This window comes from Primulina tabacum, chromosome 12, assembly GCF_025594145.1.
Source record: "Primulina tabacum isolate GXHZ01 chromosome 12, ASM2559414v2, whole genome shotgun sequence".
NCBI classification, from domain to species: Eukaryota; Viridiplantae; Streptophyta; class Magnoliopsida; order Lamiales; family Gesneriaceae; genus Primulina; species Primulina tabacum.
In genome coordinates, this window is record NC_134561.1 from 30,710,579 (window position 1) to 30,735,594 (window position 25,016).

The 25,016-nt window shown below is 40.3% G+C and overlaps 1 protein-coding gene across 1 annotated transcript; it reads right to left on the reverse strand.

Moving 5' to 3' along the window:
• Positions 1 to 113: 113 nt before the first annotated feature.
• Positions 114 to 22,047, reverse strand: LOC142520512 (large ribosomal subunit protein eL34-like). Its single transcript, XM_075623516.1, has 4 exons — positions 21,877 to 22,047; positions 21,636 to 21,715; positions 526 to 624; positions 114 to 450 (listed from the first exon to the last, which is right to left on the reverse strand). The coding sequence occupies exons 1-4, from the start codon at positions 21,953 to 21,955 to the stop codon at positions 445 to 447; spliced, it is 264 nt and encodes an 87-aa protein (XP_075479631.1). The 5' UTR covers positions 21,956 to 22,047; the 3' UTR covers positions 114 to 444.
• Between the last annotated feature and the right edge of the window lie 2,969 nt (positions 22,048 to 25,016).

Sequence of the window (25,016 nt, forward strand, 5' to 3'; positions counted from 1 at the left end):
TAATTTTTTCGTGAGCTGGACCCTGCATACAATTCCAAAATGAAAGAACCGTGCAGTAAATTCATCCATCAAAGAATCAAACTCTTAACGAAAATTAGCAAACGACTCATAGCTGATAAAGGCTCAATGCTAGAATTACATCAAAGAAATCAACTGTGTTCAGGTGCAATCGGGAAAACCAAGAAATCTTTTTGAATTTTCGACAAACTGAAAAAAAAAAATAGTCACACTTAAAGAATTCAAAGAAAATACAGATAATTATTTATGCTTTCAAGCCTCACAATACAATTACATGATTCCTAGGGCGATTGTAATACAAAACTAGTTCAGAATCTGTCTGCCACTTCAGCTTTTAGAAGCAAGCTTGTCCTTGGCTTTTTGTATCTTCAAAACTTTCTTCACGATCTTCTGTTCTTCCACCAAGAAAGCTCTAATGATCCTATATCAAAACTTTCTTCACGATCAGAAACAAACGTTGAAAACAAACCTGAATTCATAAAACTGTCTAACAACCCTTTCCCGGACTGCACTACCAGACAACACGCCACCATATGGACGGCTCACAGTCCTCCGGTTTCGAGATAATCTAGACCTCTTGTACTCTGCAGGTCTTAAATGAGGAATCTGCCATATGAAAAATAGTAGAGCACTTATTGGTCAGTAAATTTAAGAACGGGAAAGCGAAGGACCAAAGCTTAGGATTTATAACATGAAAACTCAATAGTCATAGCAACTAATTTTCAAGATACACATAATAGGATCACAAGACAATGCTAACCACCACAGCCTCACAACACATAATACAATATTGTATATTTGAAACTACTAGAAAAAGCAACTTCAGAGTTCACAGTTTACCTTCACCAAACGATTCACAGCATAAATGTCAAGGATTCTTCACAATCAAGTTTCTCTGAAAATATCACATGCCAATAGGCTTAGTCCATGAATAGCACTTGTCATAGTCATTAAAAGCCCTGATAGCACTTACCTGAGCTCAAAACTCAACAAGGTTCAGATCATGTGCCCCAGAGCTCAGCTTTTTGATGAAGAGAATCCATTAACCGGAAAGTCCCACATTTGTGTGCATTAAAAGCTAGAGATACTTTTTAACTTCATCTTAAATTTTAGGACAGGAAAGTCAAGATGAAATGCAAGAAAATAGTCATCCATCTTCGTGTATACACTAATTACAGGTTATGTGTGTTCAATATTTACTAACATATTGCTCATAAACAGTGTTCTAGACGGTCGATGTAATGCCCGAGAATTTTGTTATTGTAATCTGAAATGATTTATTGATAATTGATGTGATTATAGACGGAAAGGATCAGACCGGGAAAGACGAAAGAAAACTTGAATTATGTGCGAGGAATGAGCCTCGCGCATATGCGCGACCAAGCCGGGCGCATATGCGCGGAGTAGGCAGAGAACCTCGCGCATATGTGGGACAGGACCCGCGCATATGCGCGAGTATGGCAGAGAACCTCGCGCATATGCGCCGGGAGAGGGCGCGCATATGCGCCGGGAGAGGGCGCGCATATGCGCGAGCTGCCGAGAAGACACGCGCCGAGACAGAATGTCTCGCGCATATGCGCCGAGGAGGGTCGCGCATATGCGCGAGACGTGCAGCACAAGGATGAAGCCACCTACCTTGACATGCAACTTGATATGTATAAAGTTCAATTTCCTTCAGTGTTTGGAAGAGAAAGAACGAAAAGCTTCAGGGGAAATTAAGTTCTTGATTTAGAATTTGAAGGTTACGAAAGATCCGTCCGTCCGAATTTCAATCCAACTGTAGTACCGTGTTTCTATCGACGAGAGCTTCAACTGGACGTAAGTTTTATTACTTTCTGATATGAGAGGAATCATGATATGACGGATATTATCTGTTCCCGAGATTGTTGTCATCGTATAATAGAAATCAGATTGAAGAACGGATACCGTATGAATTTGTTATCATTATCAGAATTAATTTGATTGAGATTATACAGATTTGATATCAGATTGAGTTTGTTATCGATTATGAGTTGAGATTGGTATTTGTTGATATCTGTATTGCTGGATATATTGATATTGTGCGGTTATGCCGTTGAAACAGAATTTGATTGAGTTCTGATTATATCCAGTATTGATTGAGTTGTATATTGATATTGTACTCCTCAATATTGTCATTGCCAGATTGAGTATTGACAGATTCGAATTCGGGACTTCGACTTCGTCAGACCGAGAAAAGAAAGGTATAATTCAATGTCGGACCGGGAAGATACGACTCGAGTTGAATTTGACTTGAGGTTCCCAAAACCACATACTTTACTTTATTGCATTGATATTTGCAATTCATGAGATTGATATGCTTAGTCTATTGATTTATAGCAGAGCATATATTGAGTCATGGGCGGATGTGCCTAGTCATGGGCTGATGTGCCTTGTTATTGGCTGAGTTGCCAAGTCTTCGGCAGAACCGCCAAGACACTAGACTTTTGGTGTATCGATGTTGCGTAGGAGTGGATCGACTTCTATTGCGGAGATTCGATACCGAATGCCAAAGTCTGTGGGCTGATGTGCCTTGCTTGTTATTGGCTGAGTTGCCAAGTTTTCGGCAGAACCGCCAAGACACTAGACTTTTGGTGTATCGATGTTGCGTAGGAGTGGATCGACTTCTATTGCGGAGATTAGATACAGAATGCCAAGGTCTGAGTTAGATCGGGATCCCTAGATTAGGAAAGAGTCGAGTATGAGATGATGAGTTCAGAGTTTGATTTACAGCTTTATATCGATTCATATCTTTCAGATTTTGATACATGTTATTGATATCTGTTTCATGCTTTTATATCTGTTCATATGATTACATGTATACGTTGTTTATACTGGGAATGTATTTCTCACCAGAGTTATCCGGCTTTTGTTGTGTTTGTATGTGTGCATGACAACATGTGGGACAGGATCAGGGTCACGAGAAGGATGAGAGATCAAGATTAGCGTGGAGATCCGGACTTAGAAGTAGATCTGTTTCATCACCTAACATGTAGTGAATGAACAGTAGTTTTTTATGAATTACTTTTGTACAAGACTTGTACTTTAGATCTGGATATTGATCTTGTAAATGAAATAAGAGTTATTTCATATGTTGCGCACTCTTGTATTTAAAAAAAAAAAATTAGACCCAGATTAATTAAATGATCCTAATAATGATTAAGAAGACGAATTAGGTTCGGGTCCCCACATCAGGTGGTATCAGAGCAGTAGGTTCCTTAGACTGAGATAGAAGCTAGTGACCGGGTTTTTCCTGCTTTTGCTATGCTCGTATGTTTTACTGCTTTGAATGCAAGTTTACCTGAATATCTGATTTGATTGGAAACATATGTTGGGGAGAATGAATCAGAACCGATTCTTGATCAACAGTAAGATGATCAGAGGAGGAATGAAACAGATTTGTTGTATTTGGTTACTAATTCTTTTGGTAATCAGAGATGCCTCCTCGAAGAATCCCAGAACAGGATAGTACCTCAAACAATCTTACGGATGTTACAGCAACACCTATGGAAACACTACAGAAGAAATTTCAGTTGTCCAACCCACCGACTTTGAAGGGCACTGAGACATCTGTTGATTTTGAGAGTGGTGATAGTAGCAGTGGGAAGAAGAAAGATCATTTGAAAGCCAGAGGAAGACAGTTGAAGAAGTCTGGTAGTGGTTCATGCAGCTCAAGTGGTTCACGACAGAGCCAGAGTTATACCGGAGTCTATTGTAGAACATGTGGAGGGAGACATCCCACAGAACAATGCTACGGAGTATATGGTAGTTGCCGTATCTACAAACAGCCGGGACATTTTGCAAGAGTATGTCCCCAGAGAGGTTCCCAAATATCTCAGGGAGCAGAGTCATCTGGATCAGTGGCTCAGACTAATAGACGACCATCAGCTGTTCACTCCTTCCAACCACCGACTACTACTCAGTCACAGCCGAGGCCAGGAGGAAGCCAGACTGTTAGCCAGCCTCTTAGACAGCAGGCCAGAGTATTTGCTTTGACTGAAGAACGGGCTCAGGAAGCACCAGATGATGTTGTTGCAGGTAACTGTTCTTTATGTGGTTATCCTGCTTACGTATTGATTGATACAGGGGCATCTCATACATTTATTTTTGAGCGATTTGCCTATGAGTCATGATTGCCTGTTGAGTCTTTATCTACTGTAGTATCTGTCTCTTCACCTTTGGGGAGAGGTCTTGTATCAGTGACGTATGTTAGACATTGTATGCTACAGTATGACAGACATGAGATTGAGTTAGACTATATCGTACTTGGGTTATCTGATTTTGATTGTATTATCGGTATTGATATGCTGACCAAGTACAGAGCTACCGTTGATTGTTTGCATAAGATTGTGAGATTCAGACTTGATATGGCTGAAGAATGGAAATTTTACGGTAAGGGCTCTAGATCTACAATTCCTTTGATATATGCGTTATCTATGACTCGATTATTACAGAAAGGAGCGGAGGGATTCCTTGTGTATTCAGTTGACGTACTGAAATCGAGCCTATCATTGGCTGATTTGCCAGTGGTCTGTGAGTTTGCTGATGTATTCCCAGATGAGATTCCGGGTTTGCCTCCAGTTCGAGAGATAGACTTCAGCATTGAATTGGTACCGGGTAGAGTTCCGATTTCTAGAACTCCGTACAGAATGGCACCGATTGAGTTGAAAGAATTGAAAGAGCAGTTGGAAGACTTACTGGCCAAGGGTTACATCAGACCGAGTGTTTCTCCTTGGGGTGCTCCAGTACTGTTTGTGAGAAAGAAATACGGTTCAATGAGACTCTGCATTGACTACAGGCAACTGAACAAGGCTGCGGTAAAGAACAAATACCCTTTGCCTCGTATTGATGATTTATTTGATCAGTTGCAGGGTTCTTCTGTTTATTCCAAGATCGATCTGAGATCTGGATATCATCTGCTGAGAGTCAGAGATTCTGATATTTCGAAGACAGCTTTTAGAACCAAGTATGGCCATTATGAGTTTATCGTCATGCCGTTTGGTTTAACGGATGCTCTAGCTGTATTTATGGGTTTGATGAATCGTGTATTTCAGAAGTATCTTGATGATTTCATGATTATATTTATTGATGATATTCTGATATATTCGAAGAATATGATTGATCATGCTGAGCATTTGAGAACTGTGTTGAGAATTCTGAGAAAAGAGAGACTGTATGCAAAGCTGTCTAAATGTGAATTTTGGCTGAAACAAGTTGTATTTCTGGGTCATATTATATCTGAAAATGGTATTTCTGTCGATCCTAGCAAAGTTGAGGCAGTGATCAGTTGGCCTAGACCGACATCTATGCCAGAGATACGCAGTTTTATGGGTTTAGCAGGCTATTACCGTCGATTCATTATAGATTTTTCTAGTATTGCTAAACCTATTACACAGTTGACTTAGAATAACGCACCATTTGTATGGTCTGAAGAATGTGAATCCAGCTTTCTCGAGTTGAAGAAAAGATTGACCAGTGGTCCGATCTTGACTATTCCATCAGGTACTGGTGATTTTATTGTTTATTGTGATACTTCTTGTGAGGCCCGTATTTCGTATTCATAATTTTGCGGAATTATTAAAAATTTTCTCTTTAAATAAATAAACTTGCAACGTATAAAAACTTTCATAAAATAACTAAACGATTTAACATAAACATAGCAGCGGAAACTGAATAATGTTTTAAACAATAACTTAAAATATATAAAAGTTATAACAAGAGTTTGAACCTAAAACTGAATAACTAAACGTGAGGTCCTCGGGTTCGTACTACCGCCGATCCGAGCTAACTCACTGGTCCCCGCCCTCAGCCTCTGCATCGTCAGTACCTACATCAATCAACTCTAGTGAGTCTAAAGACCCAGCATGCATATATCATGAATAACAAGTAAATATATCATAAAATCGCCTGCAACGTAAGAATATCGTATCGTAAAGCGTAACGTGAAAATAGTATCGTGAGAAATTATAAATACGAGCATATCTGAAAATCATACGTAAAAGCTTTGCTCGATAGAGCACTGTCATAACATATCATATCGTAATTTTTCTGTAGAGATAATGTTCTACGCAAGTGGCCCATAACATAACATGCACGTCTGATCAGACTAAACCACAGTATACTGGGCGGTAGAGATCATCACAGCCCTTGGACTGGATATCCGTACCCATGCATAATCGTAAACCGGTCGTAAGTCACCGGGTGAAGCAATCCCATAAGCGTAAGGTGGCCACAAGACATATCGCATATATCTCAAAAATAAACATTTTCTATTTTTATGCACGTAATATAATTATTATCCTGTTTTAATTTACCAATTGAGTTGGATCGTTCCCAGGCTAGCTGCGACCTAATTCTAACATGAGACACATGCAAATAATCTCAACTTGACCAACACTTCATATTCAAACTAAAAACGAGACAATTACGCCCAACAAACTTAGTATTTAACCATGACTCCGTACCAACCCGAACCAACATCGAACCATCGTTTAGTCATGATTAAAATACACCTAAAATACTGGAAAATATATACCAAGGGCTGTAATACACGAAAATTGTGCATGGAGGCCAAAATCATGAAACGCTCTTTCGAGAGTCACTTCGGCACATTGCACCGTAAATTCTCGTACGACCTCTAAACTTAACCAAATCACGAACGGCCAAAAACATGACCTTCCTAATTCAATAATGTACTGTCCAGTCCAAGGCCATAGGCTAAAAGCCAACCAAGAACTCGTACATGACCTCTGAACCGAAGCCCAAGCTGCTGTAAAATTCCAGCGGCAGCAGCTTTGCTTGTGTTGCTTCGTTAACAAGGCTAATGGCCATTGAGGCTTGAACCACCAACCAAAGAATCTTACCAACATCCTAAGGTGTGGCTTGAACCATGGCTAAGGGCCCTAGGCCAACCACAATCAAAGCAACCACCCAAAACAATCCAAAGCTTCACCCGAGAACACATATGCTGTACCGTGGGGAGTGTTGCTTGTTCTTGCTGTCATGTATCATTCCAGTGGCCATATGATCGACCATGGCATGATCTAAACATCATGAGGTATTGTGTGAACCATGGCTAAGGGCTAGAAGCCAACCAAGATCCACCCAAACACCTATGACAATACAAAGCTCAAACCGAGAACACACCTCACACACGTGGGGTGTCTTGCTTGTTTTGCTGTCAAATGAAGGATCCAGTGGTTACGAGGTTAACCATGGTCCATGCTAGACATGCTAAGGTGTTGTATGAGTCATGGCTAAGGGCTAGAAGTGAACCACAACCCACTTGACACCATAAATTCGAAGCTCAACACACACAACCAACACCAGAAAAATGAATACCGATGGGGCGCTGTTCTTGTTTTATTTTTAAAACCGACGGGACCATGAACCAAGCCATGAAAGGTCATCTTGGTCACGTCCTAGACATGCTAAGGAAGTGTTCAAACCATGTTTATAGGCCCTAGGCCAACCAAGAACCGAACCCTTGCCTTAGACAAACAAGAATCAGAAATTGAGACTCGAAATGTCAGATATAGGAAGTTGCTGTCAAATCTCTTCCTCCAGCGTGTAGGGGCTGGAACCAATGGACTAACATGACCCTAACATGCCCTAGTACATGTCTAAATGCAGCCTTGAGTGCCTGGAACCGAGCCAACCCCTGAAATCACAAAACCAACAACAACCGTGAAGCATGAAGGTGGCCGAGAAAACATTCTGCACAGATTTTTTTCTAATGTTCTTGACATGATTTCGGTTTTTGTCATGGATCAAGCACATGTAATGGTTTAAAAATAGATATATAACTTGATTGAAGAGAAAAGAAATAATATAGACATGCCTTAAGTTGTTTTTACAATAAACAACACAATACGTCGGATCGGAAGACACGGAAACGAAAATGAACACCTTGCTATTGTTGTTGTCTTAGCCAAGAATGGGAGCTTCTAATTCTCTAATATTTCGTTCTAGGGGAAGTGAAGAAGATGGTGAAGGCTTGTGGTCAAATGTGGTGTGCATGGGGGAGTAAATGATGCCAAGTTGGGGGGAAAAACATGCATGTTGATTGGTTGGCCTTTGTTTTCTTGTTGTTGAGAGTTAAATGGTATTCATTGGAATTGTGTGGAGTGGAGATGACCGAGACTTGTCTTCTCAATTAGTGTCAGATTTTATTTAAGTTTTGCTAAGTAGAATCATATGTTAGATAAGCTTGATTAAAAGTTAATTAAGCACAATCTAGATGAATTAAGAAGCCTATAATTAAATTGGTGATTAATTAATTAAAGTAGACTTAAATCCACTTGATTTCAACAAAATAAATTATTTCTTAGCTCGGAATAAATTTAGGAATTTTTTTGGATCATAAAATTCATCTCCGATTTTCTATCTCCGATCCGGTCTCGCTTAAATATCTAAAAAGCTAAAATTTGAAATACGCGATTTAAAATCCTTAAAAATAACGTAAATGATTTAAATGCAATTAAATCAATTATTTCTTAAAAAAATAACCATTTAAAATTAAATAATAGAGATTATGCACATATATACGCATATTGATTTTTCGGGTATTACAACACTCCCCCCCTTGAATAAAATTTCGTCCTCGAAATTAGAACTCACCGAATAAATCTGGAAAGCGACTCCGCATCTCTGACTCTGACTCCCAAGTAGCTTCCTCATCGGAATGATTAAGCCACTTGACCTTCACTGATTTGATCACCTTGTTCCGAAGTTTCTTCTCCTTACGGTCTAAGATCTGCACTGGTCTCTCTTCATAAGACAAGTTCGGAGAAAACTGCAATGGCTCAAAGTTCAACACATGAGAAGGGTTCGCTAAATACTTCCTCAACATCGACACATGGAACACATTGTTTATTCCGGCCAGATTCGGCGGAAGAGCAACACGATATGCTAATGTACCAACTCTGTCGAGGATCTCAAATGGTCCGATGAACCTCGGACTAAGCTTCCCCTTCTTTCCGAATCTCATGACACCCTTCATCGGTGTTATCTTCACGAAAACATGGTCACCAACGACAAACTCTAGATCTCTCCTCCTCCAGTCGGCATAACTCTTCTGTCGACTCTGAGCAGTCCTCATCCTATCACGGATTACGACTACTAGATCAGCAGTCTGATGAACGATCTCTGGTCCTAACTCTGATCTCTCGCCTACTTCATCCCAATGAATAGGCGATCTACACTTCCTTCCGTACAATGCTTCATAAGGAGCCATACCTATAGACGACTGAAAGCTGTTGTTATAGGTAAACTCCACTAATGGCAACTTCGATTCCCAGCTCCCTGAGAAATCGATAACACAAGCACGAAGAAGATCTTCCAAGATCTGAATAACTCTCTCTGATTGACCATCTGTCTGGGGGTGAAAAGCTATGCTAAACAACAACTTCGTACCCAACGCTGAATGCAGACTCTTCCAAAATGAGGAAGTGAATCTCGGATCTCTGTCAGAAACAATAGAGACTGGGATACCGTGCAATCGGACTATCTCACGGATATATAACTCGGCATACTGAATCGTGGAGAAAGTCGTCTTAATAGGCAAGAAATGCGCTGACTTGGTAAGACAATCAACAATAACCCATATAGCATTCGAACCTCTAACTGACTTCGGTAAACCAACCACGAAATCCATGTTAATGTTCTCCCACTTCCACTCGGGAATAGAAAGTGGCTTGAGTAAGCCGGCTGGTCTCTGATGTTCAGCTTTCACAAGCTGACAAGTCAAACACTCGGATACAAATCTCCGGATCTCTCTCTTCATACCGGGCCACCAATATAACATCTGCAGATCCTTGTACATCTTCGTACTCCCAGGATGAATAGAGTACGGGGACATGTTGGCCTCAGCTAATATGTCTGCTCGAATAGAATCGCTGCTAGGAACCCATATCCTATCTTGATAACGAACAATGCCATCACTCACTGTGTACGAAACACTGCCCTTTACCTCATCTCTCTGCCTCCACTTCGCCAACTGCTCATCAGATGACTGACCGCTGCCAATACGGTCTAATAAAAAAGACTTAATCGTCAAGGTAGATAGACGGAGAACTCTATGTCGAGTATAAATCTCTAGATCAAATCTCTGAATCTCACTCTGAAGAGGTCTCTGAACTGTCAAATGAGCCATCACTGCGACTTTTCGGCTCAAAGCATCCGCTACTACATTAGCTTTACCAGGATGGTAGCTAATGTCACAGTCATAATCCTTGACTAACTCCAACCGCCTCTGACACATATTCAACTCTTTCTGCGTGAAGAAGTACTTGAGGCTCTTGTGGTCGGTAAAGATCTGACACTTCTCTCCGTATAGATAATGCCTCCAAATCTTCAAGGCAAATACTACAGCAGCTAACTCAAGATCATGAGTAGGGTAGTTCTTCTCGTGGATCTTTAACTGACGAGAAGCATACGCTATTACTTTCCCATGCTACATCAACACTGCGCCTAGACCGAGCTTCGAAGCATCGGTATACAATACAAAATCTCCGAGCCCTGAAGGCATGGCCAAGATCGACGCTGAAATAAGAGCTTGTTTCAAAGAATCGAAGCTCTTCTAGCACTCATCGCTCCACACGTACTTAGCATTCTTCTTAGTCAATGACGTGAGTGGAACTGCGATAGAGGAGAAACCCTGAATAAACTTCCGATAGTATCCTGCTAGACCAAGGAAACTACGGATCTCTGATGCACTCTGCGGCACCTCCCAATCTCTGACTGTCGCAACCTTCGCTGGGTCTACCTCAATGCCACTGCTAGATATGATGTGGCCTAGGAACGTCACTTTCTCCAACCAGAACTCGCACTTGCTGAACTTAGCGAACAGCTTGTGCCTCTGCAACGTCTGCAATACTGCGGTCAGATGCCTGTTGTGATCGTCTTGACTCTTTGAGTAGACGAGAATGTCGTCTATGAATACAATAACGAACTGATCAAGATACGGCTGAAATACACGATTCATGAGATCCATGAAGATCGTTGGCGCATTCGTCAGACCGAACGGCATCACAAGAAACTCGAAGTGCCCATAACGAGTCCTAAAAGCAGTCTTAAAAGTATCGGCTTCTTTCACCCTCAACTGGTGATATCCGGAACGCAGATCTATCTTGGATAATACTGAGGCTCCCTGCAACTGATCAAACAAATCATCGATCCTCGGAAGTGGGTATTTATTCTTCACTGTAACCCTGTTCAACTCCCTGTAGTGAATGCAAAGCCTCATAGATCCGTCTTTCTTCTTCACGAATAAGACAGGCGCGCCCCATGGAGAGAAACTCAGGCGAATAAACTCCTTGTCAAGAAGCTTCTGAATCTGTTTCTTGAGCTCAACCATCTTTGACGGTGCTAATCTGTATGGCGCCTTAGAGATAGGCGCGGTACCTGGCATAAGATCGATCGAAAACTCAACCTCTCGTACCGGTGGTCTACCAGAGACGTCATCGGGAAAAACGTCTGAAATTTCCCTGACAACTGGGACATCTGCAACTGACTGGCTGGGGACCTCGGGAACAGATATAATGGTCGCAATGAATGCTCGACAACCCCTATGCATGAGCTTCCTAGCCTGAATACAAGATATCATGATAGGCAAATTAAAGTACCGATCAGGCTCAAATAGGAATTGCCCCCTTCCAAGCGGTCGTACTAGAACAGATCTCCGCTGAAAATCAATAAGTACTCTGTTCTTGTGCAGCCAATCCATCCCAAGGATAATATCGAACTCTGACATTGGCAGCACGATCAAATCCGCATAGACAAGATTTCCATGAAGCTCGAGGTCTATGTCTCGTACTACGCTAGTCGCTGCCATCTCCTCGCCAGATGGAATAACCACAGAATACGCCACATCCAATCCAATCGTCTTGATCTCGATGGAATTCGCAAAGGTCTCAGATATGAATGAATGAGTGGCCCCTGGAATCAATCAAGGCGTTCGTAGAAGCTCCGCCTATAAATATTCTTCTTGAAAGGTTGGAACAACTATCTAAACCCAATAATTTACCAGAATTAATTCTATAGACATGCAAAGGTCAAAGTTCTTCTAACTTATATTCCCCAAAACGACCCGAATAGAACATGCAATCTTATCACAATTTCTAAGTTCAAATCTTATAACCCCATAATTCAAAGCAATTAATCCCAAAACACTGAATAAAATATGCTAAAATTTTTCCAAATATAAACTTAAAGATTTAAGATACCTGTCAAGAGCATAGTCCCTGGGTTCGCCTCCGCTGCATGGAGTGCAAACACTCTGCCCTGAGTAGGAAATGTCCCCTGAGGACAATTCTTTAGCAAATGGCCAGTACCGCCACACTTGAAACACTTCCCAGAGCCATACATGCAAGTTCCGGTATGGCGGCGTGTGCACCTGGCACAGACCGGGTACTCCTGCCTCCTCGGGACCACACGTCCCTGGTGCTGCTGCTTCTGCTGCTGATCTCCTTGATGGGCCATGGAGAGGCTTCTTATGCTGCTGCTGAGGAGAGCGGTGGGGCGCCTGAAATGGCCGCTTACCCTGGCGGTCATTCTCGATTCTCTCTGATCCTGCTCTGCAGCAAGAGCCTTAGAGACAGCAACCTCATATGTCGTAGGGCCAGCAACCCTAACATCACGGCGCAAGATCGACCGCAATCCATCCATGAAATGCCTAAGTCTGGCACCCTCGTCGTTCGCGATCAGGGGTACAAAGTGACAACCCCTCTCGAACTTACGGATAAACTCCGTAACAGTCATGTCACCTTGTCTCAGGGTCATAAACTCCCTGGTCAACCTCGAACACACGTCATCAGTAAAATACTTAGAGAAGAATATCTCTCTAAAGCGCGTCCAACTGAGAGTAGCTAGATCCAGAGCTACAGATGCGCCCTCCCACCATAGACGGGCGTCTCCTCCAAAAAGATAGGTCGCACAGCGGACCCTGTCAACATCCTCCAGCTCCATAAATCTGAAAGTAACCTCTAGGGACTTAATCCATCCCTCAGCAACCATGGGAACAGACGTCCCAATGAACTCCTTCGAGTTCATCCTCATGAAACATATAGCCTCGGGTCTAGGCGGCCTTGCTACCGCTGCAGCATTGTTCCCCGCAAACTGTGCGAAGAACTGAGTCATACCCGCCATCATCTGGGTATGCATATCAGGTGGTGGAGGAGGTGGCGGTGGACCTCTATCCTCATAACGGTTCTGAGTCTCATCAGCCTCGCTCTCAGCACCCCTCAGGCGGTCAATAGCTCGTCTAGGAAGCATACTGTACCATGTAAAATCCTTACGTAACCAATCATGCATAATTCTACTATTTTTCTTGAAATTTAAATATCTAATTGCGAAAACATAATCTTGACATAAAATAATTTTTTTTATGAGAATATACTGAAAAAATATTTCAGGAAAACATGCTGGTAAACTATTTCATGGTAAAAAAAATTGTAATACATGAAAGTAGGACTTACAGACTGAAGACGTGACTTCGTGAGCTTCTCGAGATCAGTAGTAAGTACAACCATTTACAAAAAACATGGCTCTGATACCAACTATGAGGGCCCGTATTTCGTATTCATAATTTTGTGGAATTATTAAAAATTTTCTCTTTAAATAAATAAACTTGCAACGTATAAAAACTTTCATAAAATAACTAAACGATTTAACATAAACATAGCAGCGGAAACTGAATAATGTTTTAAACAATAACTTAAAATATATAAAAGTTATAACAAGAGTTTGAACATAAAACTGAATAACTAAACGTGAGGTCCTCGGGTTCGTACTACCGCCGATCCGAGCTAACTCACTGGTCCCCGCCCTCAGCCTCTGCATCGTCAGTACCTACATCAATCAAGTCTAGTGAGTCTAAAGACCCAGCATGCATATATCATGAATAACAAGTAAATATATCATAAAATCGCCTGCAACGTAAGAATATCGTATCGTAAAGCATAACGTGAAAATAGTATCGTGAGAAATTATAAATACGTGCATATATGAAAATCATACGTAAAAGCTTTGCTCGATAGAGCTCTGTCATAACATATCATATCGTAATTTTTCTGTAGAGATAATGTTCTACGCAAGTGGCCCATAACATAACATGCACGTCTGATCAGACTAAACCACAGTATACTGGGCGGTAGAGATCATCACAGCCCTTGGACTGGATATCCGTACCCATGCATAATCGTAAACCGGTCGTAAGTCACCGGGTGAAGCAATCCCATAAGCGTAAGGTGGCCACAAGACATATCGCATATATCTCAAAAATAAACATTTTCTATTTTTATGCACGTAATATAATTATTATACTGTTTTAATTTACCAATTGAGTTGGATCGTTCCCAGGCTCGCTGCAACCTAATTCTAACATTAGACACATGCAAATAATCTCAACTTGACCAACACTTCATATTCAAACTAAAAACGAGACAATTACGCCCAACAAACTTAGTATTTAACCATGACTCCGTACCAACTCGAACCAACATCGAACCATCGTTTAGTCATTATTAAAATACACCTAAAATACTGGAAAATATATACCAAGGGCTGTAATACACGAAAATTGTGCATGGAGGCCAAAATCATGAAACGCTCTTTCGAGAATCACTTTGGCACATTGCACCGTAAATTCTCGTACGATCTCTAAACTTAACCAAATCACGAACGGCCAAAAACATGACCTTCCTAACTCAATAAGGTACTGTCCAGTCCAAGGCCATAGGCTAAAAGCCAACCAAGAACTCGTACATGACCTCTGAACCGAAGCCCAAGCTGCTGTAAAATTCCAGCGGCAGCAGCTTTGCTTGTGTTGCTTCGTTTACAAGGCTAATGGCCATTGGGGCTTGAACCACCAACCAAAGCATCTTACCAACATCCTAAGGTGTGGCTTGAACCATGGCTAAGGGCCCTAGGCCAACCACAATCAAAGCAACCAACCAAAACAATCCAAAGCTTCACCCGAGAACACATATGCTGTACCGTGGGGAGTGTTGCATGTTCTTGCTGTCATGTATCATTCCAGTGGCCATATGATCGACCATGACATGATCTAAACATCATGAGGTATTGTGTGAACCATGGCTAAGGGCTAGAAGCCAACCAAGATCCACCCAAACACCTATGACAATACAAAGCTCAAACCGAGAACACACCTCACACACGTGGGGTGTCTTGCTTGTTTTGCTGTCAAATGAAGGATCCAATGGTTACGAGGTTAACCATGGTCCATGCTAGACATGCTAAGGTGTTGTATGAGTCATGGCTAAGGGCTAGAAGCCAACCACAACCCACTTGACACCATAAATTCGAAACTCAACACACACAACCAAAACCAGAAAAATGATACCGATGGGGCGCTGTTCTTGTTTTATTTTTAAAACCGATGGGACCATGAACCAAGCCATGAAAGGTCATCTTGGTCACGTCCTAGACATGCTAAGGAAGTGTTCAAACCATGTTTATAGGCCCTAGGCCAACCAAGAACCGAACCCTTGCCTTAGACAAACAAGAATCAGAAATTGAGACTCGAAATGTCAGCTATAGGAAGTTGCTGTCAAATCTCCTCCTGCAGCGTGTAGGGGCTGGAACCAATGGACTAACATGACCCTAACATGCCCTAGTACATGTCTAAATGCAGCCTTGAGTGCCTGGAACCGATCCAACCCCTGAAATCACAAAACCAACAACAACCGTGAAGCATGAAGGTGGCCGAGAAAACATTCTGCACAGATTTTTTTCTAATGTTCTTGACATGATTTCGGTTTTTGTCATGGATCAAGCACATGTAATGGTTTAAAAATAGATATATATCTTGATTGAAGAGAAAAGAAATAATATAGACATGCCTTAAGTTGTTTTTACAATAAACAACACAATACGTCGGATCGGAAGACACGGAAACGAAAATGAACACCTTGCTATTGTTGTTGTCTTGGCCAAGAATGGGAGCTTCTAAGTCTCTAATATTTCGTTCTAGGGGAAGTGAAGAAGATGGTGAAGGCTTGTGGTCAAATGTGGTGTGCATGGGGGAGTAAATGATGCCAAGTTGGGGGGGAAAAACATGCATGTTGATTGGTTGGCCTTTGTTTTCTTGTTGTTGAGAGTTAAATGGTATTCATTGGAATTGTGTGGAGTGGAGATGACCGAGACTTGTCTTCTCAATTAGTGTCAGATTTTAATTAAGTTTTGCTAAGTAGAATCCTATTTTAGATAAGCTTGATTAAAAGTTAATTAAGCACAATCTAGATGAATTAAGAAGCCTATAATTAAATTGGTGATTAATTAATTAAAGTAGACTTAAATCCACTTGATTTCAACAAAATAAATTATTTCTTAGCTCGGAATAAATTTAGGAATTTTTTTTGGATCATAAAATTCATCTCCGATTTTCTATCTCCGATCCGGTCTCTCTTAAATATCTAAAAAGCTAAAATTTGAAATACGCGATTTAAAATCCTTAAAAATAACGTAAATGATTTAAATGCAATTAAATCAATCATTTCTTAAAAAAATAACCATTTAAAATTAAATAATAGAAATTATGCACATATATACGCATATTGGTTTTTCGGGTATTACACTTCTCACAGAGGATTGGGTTGCGTTTTGATGCAGCGAGGACATGTTATTGCCTATGCCTCGAGACAATTGAAGCCACATGAGTCTCGCTATCTAATTCATGATATTGAATTGGTAGCCATCGTATTTGCACTAAAGATATGGCGACACTATCTATACGGTGAGAAGTTTGAAATCTATTCTGATCACAAGAGTCCGAAATATATGTTTTCACAGTCTGAATTGAATATGAGGCAACGAAGATGGCTTGATTTGTTGAAAGATTTTGATTGTGAAATCAAATACTATCCGGGGAAATCGAATGCAGCAGCCGATGTGCTGAGTCAAAGGTGTGTTTTTTTATCCTTATCGACGATTGGTGTTTCAAATTTGATTGAAGATTGCTGTTTGTCTGGATTAGCATTTGAAACAGATTGTAGACCGTTGAAATTGTATACGATTCAAGTCGAACCAGAGCTGATTTTGAGAATTAAAGCGGCTCAAAAAGTTGATCAGAATGTGCAAAATTCGATATCGATGGTCAGAGCAGGGCATCGATCAGAGTATCAGGTACGTGATGGTGTACTGTATGTGAATAATCGTCTTGTTGTGCCGGATGTTTCAGATTTGAAACGACAGATATTGTCAGAAGCGCATAGCAGTCGATTCAGTATTCATCCTGATGGCATAAAGATGTATAATGATTTGAAAAGACAGTTTTGGTGAAAACAGATGAAAGCTGATATTGCTGAATTTGTATCCAAGTGTCTGAATTGCCAACAGGTAAAAGCGGAAAAAAAGAAACCAGGAGATTTGTTACACAGCTTGTCTATTTCTGAATGGAAATGAGATCACATTTCTATGGATTTTGTGACTAAGCTACCGCATTCCTCCCGAGATTGTGATGCGATTTGGGTCGTGATTGACAGATTGACCAAATCAGCATGTTTTATTCCGTACAAGATGACGTACAGACACGACCAGATGGCAGAGATCTATGTCAGAGAAGTGGTCAGATTGCACGGAGTGCCGAAGTCGATTGTATCAGACCGGGATCCTCGGTTTACTTCGCACTTTTGGCACAGTTTGCAGCAAGCTCTAGGTACGAAGTTACATCTAAGTACCGCATATCATTCACAGACCGACGGACAGTCAGAGCAGACTATCCAGACATTGGAAGATATGCTGAGAGCTGTAGTGCTGGATTTTGACACTAATTGGCAAGAATCTTTGCCACTTTGTGAGTTTTCGTACAATAACAGCTATCAAACGAGTATAGAGATGGCTCCATTTGAAGCGTTGTACGGCAAGAAATGTAGAGCCCCTCTTTATTGAGATGATAGAGATATGACTGAGAAAGTGAAGCTGATTCAGAAGAGAATGAAGACAGCGCAAAACGAACAGGCCAAATATGCCAATGTTCGACGTAGACCGTTGATATTTGAGGCAGGAGACAGAGTATTTCTAAAGATTTCTCCTTTCAGAGTCGTCGCCAGATTTGGCAAGAAAGGGAAGTTGTCTCCACCATATATTGGGCCTTATGAGATTCTTGAGAAGATAGGAGATCGTGCCTATCGACTCGCCTTACCGCCTTCTTTATCTGGAATACATAATGTCTTTCATGTATCTCTGTTGCGGAAGTATCTTCCTGATGCATCTCATATTATTCAGCCAGACGAGGCAAAACTTGTTGAGACACTGAGTTATTTTGAGAAGACGATTCAGATTCTCGATCGTAAAGAAAAGCAACTTAGAACGAAGACTATTCCGCTTGTGAAAGTTCAGTGGAGTCGTCATGGCATTGAAGAAGCTACCTGGGAGATTGAGTCAGACATGAGATAGAAGTTCCCAGAGTTATTTCATTGATGTGGGTTTACTGTTTAACTTTTATTCTCCATTTCTTATTGTATCTGATTCGTTATCTGATTTGATTGCTTGTGATTTCGGGGACGAAATCAGATCTTAGAGGGGGAGAAATGTAATGCCCGAGAATTTTGTTATTGTAATCTGAAATGATTTATTGATAATTGATGTGATTATAGACGGAAAGGATCAGACCGGGAAAGACGAAAGAAGACTTGAATTATGTCCGAGGAATGAGCCTCGCGCATATGCGGGAGTAGGCAGAGAACCTCACGCATATGCGCGACAGGACCCGCGCATATGCGCGAGTATGGCAGAGAACCTCGCGCATATGCGTCGGGAGAGGGCGCGCATATGCGCGAGCTGCCGAGAAGACATGCGCCGAGATAGAATGTCTCGCGCATATGCGCCGAGGAGGGTCGCGCATATGCGCGAGACGTGCAGCACAAGGATGAAGCCACCTATCCTTGGCATGCAACTTGATATATATAAAGTTCAATTTCCTTCAGTGTTTGGCAGAGAAAGAACGAAAAGCTTCAGGGGAAATTAGGTTCTTGATTTAGAATTTGAAGGTTGCGAAATATCCGTCCGTCCGAATTTCAATCCGACTGTAGTACCGTGTTTCTATCGATGAGAGCTTCAACTAGACGTAAGTTTTATTACTTTCTGATATGATTTGAAAATCTGATATGAGAGGAATCATGATATGACGGATATTATCTGTTCCCGAGATTGTTGTCATCGTATAATAGAAATCAGATTGAAGAACGGATACCGTATGAATTTGTTATCATTATCAGAATTAATTTGATTGAGATTATACAGATTTGATATCAGATTGAGTTTGTTATCGATTATGAGTTGAGATTGGTATTTGTTGATATCTGTATTGCTGTGTATATTGAGATTGTGCGGTTATGCCGTTGAAACAGAATTTGATTGAGTTCTGATTATATCCAGTATTGATTGAGTTGTACATTGATATTGTACTCCTCAATATTGTCATTGCCAGATTGAGTATTGACAAATTCGAATTCGAGACTTCGACTTCGTCAGACCGAGAAAAGAAAGGTATAATTCAATGTCGAACCGGGAAGATACGACTCGATTTGAATTTGACTTGAGTTTCTCAAAACCACATACTTTACTTTATTGCATTGATATTTGCAATTCATGAGATTGATATGCTTAGTCTATTGATTTATAGCAGAGCATATATTGAGTCATGGGCGGATGTGCCTCGTCATGGGCTGATGTGCCTTGTTATTGCCTGAGTTGCCAAGTCTTCGGCAGAACCGCCAAGACACTAGACTTTTGGTGTATCGATGTTGCATAGAAGTGGATCGACTTCTATTGCGGAGATTCGATACAGAATACCAAAGTCTGTGGGCTGATGTGCCTTGTTATTGGCTGAGTTGCCAAGTCTTCGGCAGAACCGCCAAGACACTAGACTTTTGGTGTATCGATGTTGCGTAGGAGTGGATCGACTTCTTTTGCGGAGATTCGATACAGAATGCCAAGGTCTGACTTAGACCGGGATCCTTAGATTAGGAAAGAGTCGAGTCTGAGATGATGAGTCCAGAGTTTGATTTACAGCTTTATATCGATTCATGTCTTTCAGATTTTGATACATGTTATTGATATCTGTTTCATGCTTTTATATCTGTTCATATGATTGCATGTATACGTTGTTTATACTGGGAATGTATTTCTCACCGGAGTTATCCGGCTGTTGTTGTGTTTGTATGTGTGCATGACAACAGGTGGGACATGATCAGGTCACGAGAAGGATGAGAGATCAAGATTAGCGTGGAGATCCGGACTTAAAAGTAGATCTGTTTCATCACCTGACATGTAGTGAATGAACAGTAGTTTGTAATGAATTACTTTTATACAAGACTTGTACTTTAGATCTGGATATTGATATTGTAAATGAAATAAGAGTTATTTCATATGTTGCGCATTCTTGTATTTTAAATAAAAAAATTTAGACCCAGATTAATTAAATGATCCTAATAATGATTAAGAAGACGAATTAGGTTCGGATCCCCACAGTCGAGGTGGGTGTTTTAGGCATGAGCCGGGTATTTTACGCCTGGCCCTCGACCGTGGGTATTCTAAATGGCGGTCGAGGCGGGTGTTTTACGCCTGGTCCTCGATCGCACCGCCTACGCATGAGGCGGGTGTTTTAGGCGGCCCAAGCTATACGACGTTGGGCAGGCGGGAGGAGGAGGTGAGCAGGCGGGCAAAGCGGGCGAGGCGAGACGGTCAACATTTTTAAGTTGTAGTCAACAAATTTTAAAAATCTAGTCAAAATCAACTAATTTTAAATCTCAAAACCCTAGCACACCCCACTTAGTTTGTATATATATATTTATTTGCACATTATCTAGAAAATATTATATTGTATAGAACTTCTTTATGCTTAAACATTATTTAATTAGACATCTTACATAAAAAATAATGACTATTTGTGATTATATTGCACGATTATATATGATTATCTATAAAAAATACTTAAAAAAATTCAACCGCCTAGGCGGTCGAGGCCGTAGACCGCCCCGCCATCGCCTCCCGCCATTTACAACCTTGCTCATAAGGATGCCTCGCTTCAAATGTGCCTCCCTTCGCACATAGGTCCGTTTCTAATAACTATGGTCGTGTACTCGAATGCCATTTAAATTCAAGTATAAACTGAGTAATCCTGAATAGCATTAAGTGTTCATTTCAGTTACATTTTCTTAGTTACTTCTATATAATTATGATGCCAAATATTTCACCAATGAACACTGTGAGGAAGAAATATTCTATCCCATTTTCCACATTCCCCAAACATTGAGAAATAAGCATATAAGAGTACATCACGCATAATGAAATTTGTTCATCATCCACTGTATCCACCAACACTTTCAACAACACCGTAAAGACTTGTTAAACAATCAAACAGCCCACGCAAAAGGCTATTCAGATCTTCCAGCTGATACAACACGCATAAGAATTCATAAAAATCTTAGAAAGTTGATTTTTTTTCCTCAAAGAAACATTTAAGAAATCTAAACCCCAGAAAAATGAAGCTCACATCACATGGAACAAAACAATCAATTCATTTAACTAACGACACATTGAAACACATAGATTAGCTGAAAAAAAAAAAAGAGAACTACCCCTTGGATTCTTTTTCCAGTAACAGGGCATTTAGGGCCACTCGCCCTCTTCTTAGTAGTCTGGTACACTAGCTTCCCACCTGTATTCACACAAATCACAAACAATCCATCAACAAAGCATGCAATCGACCAAAAAATGCAACAATTTCAGAAAACATGACATCAGATTAATAAGAAAAAAAGACCAAATCAATGAAATTACTACAAAATCACTAATTCAAGCTCAAGGTTTCAAAATTACCCGGGGATTTCACGACGCGGTGTTGATTGGACTTGGTAGCATAGCTGTGGCGCTTCCTGTAGGTGAGCCGCTGCACCATTTTCACCTTTCTGGCGGATTAAGGGACTCCGAGGCGAAGAGGGAGCTCCAATGCTGGTAGGGTGCTGGATTGAAACCCTAGCGTGTACGGCTGAGATCTTCCCTTTTTCTTTTGGTATAAATCCACGGCTGGGATTCGGAAAGGAGTTGCACTCGCGAAGCTTAATTGTTCATGTAAAAATTGTGGGCTAAGAAAATAAAGATAAGGCTATTTGTTCTTTAGCCCAATAACTTTGAGCCCAATTATGTTAGAAAGTCCTGAACATTATTGGGCCTTTTATAATTTGGGCCGCCAGTAAGATAATAATCACGTTATCATGAGATTCGACGTAAGCTTAATTACAACAAATTTTTTTATTTATTTTTTAAAAAATTTAACAATATGAATTACAATTCTCCATAATCGCATGAATTTTCAATGGGTGTCTTTTGAGTAAATTGGGGAAAAAATCCAATCCAAGTTTCGAGTTAGGATTCGGTCCCTAGGATATAAAAACTTAGTTCGCACTCTCCGATTTTGGCAGAAGTGATCAAAAACATCCTTGATTTTATTCTAGGCCAGAAATTGTATCAGAATTTGAGATAAAATATTTTAAGCATGCGATATTATTATTACTGTGTGATCAAATGTTAGAGGATGAGATTTTCTCAAATTACGGATCTGAACATATGTCCAAGAATAATCATTTGCAGGTCTCATTCCAATACTTTAGAATATTTGAGATAAGAAGATCTAATCAATATTAGACATCAGGAGCAATGATGAACATATCAGAAATGTCTGCTAATCGTTTTATTAAAAAGTAATAGAATTTTTTTTAAAAAAAAAACCTTTATTAGCATCGGCCGAACACTTGCATAAAATAATTAAAGTATTTTTGACGTCATTTTAAAATAACTCAACCAACCGACATTTAAAAATCCAAAGGAAATAGTTTAAAGCATAAAATCGTCAAACGTTTTACCAATCTAAAAACATTATTTGAAAAGTATAGCTCATACTGTAACCTTTCAAAAACCACTCATAAACATAAATAAAAGTCTGAAAATATCTTTAGCATACTTAAAATCATAAATCATAAACTAGTGCGGAAACTAGCGTCGGTCCTCGGATTATGTGCACCTTCAGTCCAGTCAGACCAACCATCAAGACCTCCATAACCATTATTATCAATATCACCTGCATCAATCACACCTAGTGGTCTAAAGACTCAACACATCATATCATTGATAACAAGTAATACATATACAGATCACATACAACAGTGAAAAATACTTGTACTTAAATAACATTTTCATAATAATACATAACTTTAAACATAAAGATTTTCGTAAACATTTTCATATCAACATATTCATATTCGTGTTTGTTGAATTCAGATCGTAATTGTGACTTTCCTCAATCCTCAAAAAGTCGATGAGTCCATCTACATGTAACCACAGTACTGGACGACGGGGACACCAGTACGATCGTCGAATGGAAATACGATCATCGGAGCTCCCTCGAGGGCCTTCTCCCATAGACAGGCTCCCTCTAAGGTTTTTTCCCACGCATGAGTTCCCTCTGGGGCCTTCTCCCAAAAATGGGCTCCCTCTGGGGCCTTTTTATCTCACGACATCCTACTCATTCTTATCCTCATATCCTCAATAGTCACAATTACTTCACCTCCTCCAATGTTTCACATTTTCATCACTTTATAAAAATCATGCATTTAATATCCATTTCTTTTAAAAACAAGCATGCAACATATCTTCTAACGTTAACGTTTTATCGTAAAAATCCATAAACATTTTAAAAGAAACCTTTTAACATATAAAAATCCATAAATCTTTTAAATAAGCATTTCAACATCATAAACATTTAAAATATGCATTTAAATTATAAACATTTAAAATAAACATTTTAACATATTAAATCATAACCTTTTAAAATAACATTTTGACATAATAAATCGTAAATATTTAAAATAAATGTCATAAAAATTCATAAACATTTGAAATAATCATATTAGCATGTAAAACAACATTTAATTTCTAGGTGTAAAATTACCGTTTTACCCCAAGACGAAAATTTCATGTTGACTCTAACATGTCCCAAATAATTATTTAATCTAACATGAATTTTCTCATATTTTTATTTGGCTTAAATCGATAACTTTTAAATTAATCTTTAAATATGACGTATTACTGCGTTTTAATCCCGAATTAAACCAAACCTTAATACAAAATTCCAAAATTAAAAACTTAGACTTTTAATAATTATTTGAGCTTAAATATAATTTTCCATAATTTTATTAAGCTTAAATCTAGGCGTTCCAATTAATTCTTTAATTAATGTTTCGTGCGACGATAAAATCCCGGATAAATCCAAAACTCATTATTTTGATACCAAATTTTAAATATAACATTTTTATTATTTATTCTACCCTTCCAAGTCATGAGCCACACCCGTGGACCCATGGTTCCAATTTTAGCCTTTTAATTTTCTTTTTTGACACATATTCAAACACATCGAGCCATCTCCCAAATTTCTCGAGCCACGCCTGAGCCACCTCGAGCCAAACCCTAGTCAACCCATCTAGGGACCCTCCTAACCAAGCCCAAGCCCCTTATACCCTCGAAAACCTACTCCTCTTGACCCTTTTAGTGTGTGCGAGAGTTTTGTGCACTTAGGACTCCTTCTTCTTCTAGGAACCCTACAGCCCCCTAACCCACTACCAGCACTGACCCTCACTGAGCCTAGACCACACTCAGAATCTAGCCAAGCCTAGCCCAGCCCCGGGCAACGCGTACGAAGCCCTGCACCAGAAGCAGCCGAGCGCGATCACCTAGTGCTTCCCTCACGTGATCTGAGTTTAGCTCGAGTCACAGCGCGCCCAGCAACCCCAAACCCTGGACCGACCCCTACCCATCACCCTAGGACCCTGATGGACCACCTAGCCTAGCCCCTACCCAAGCCATAGCCCTTGGAACTCTCGGCCCCCTTCTCAGAATCTTGTGCGTGAAGAGTCCCTTCACGCAGGGACTCTTCCAGCCTAATTAGCGTGAGCCCTAGCCCCATA

Bases quoted from the DNA above. Each gene is read 5' to 3' on its own strand.
- LOC142520512 (XM_075623516.1), bottom strand. From the start codon at position 21,955: ATGGTGCAGCGGCTCACCTACAGGAAGCGCCACAGCTATGCTACCAAG. The intron at 21,716-21,876 runs GTAATTTTGAAA...GTGTGAATACAG, and splicing joins CCGCGTCGTGAAATCCCCGG to GTGGGAAGCTAGTGTACCAG. The intron at 625-21,635 runs GTAGTTCTCTTT...TTCATATGGCAG, and splicing joins CTGGAAAAAGAATCCAAGGG to ATTCCTCATTTAAGACCTGC.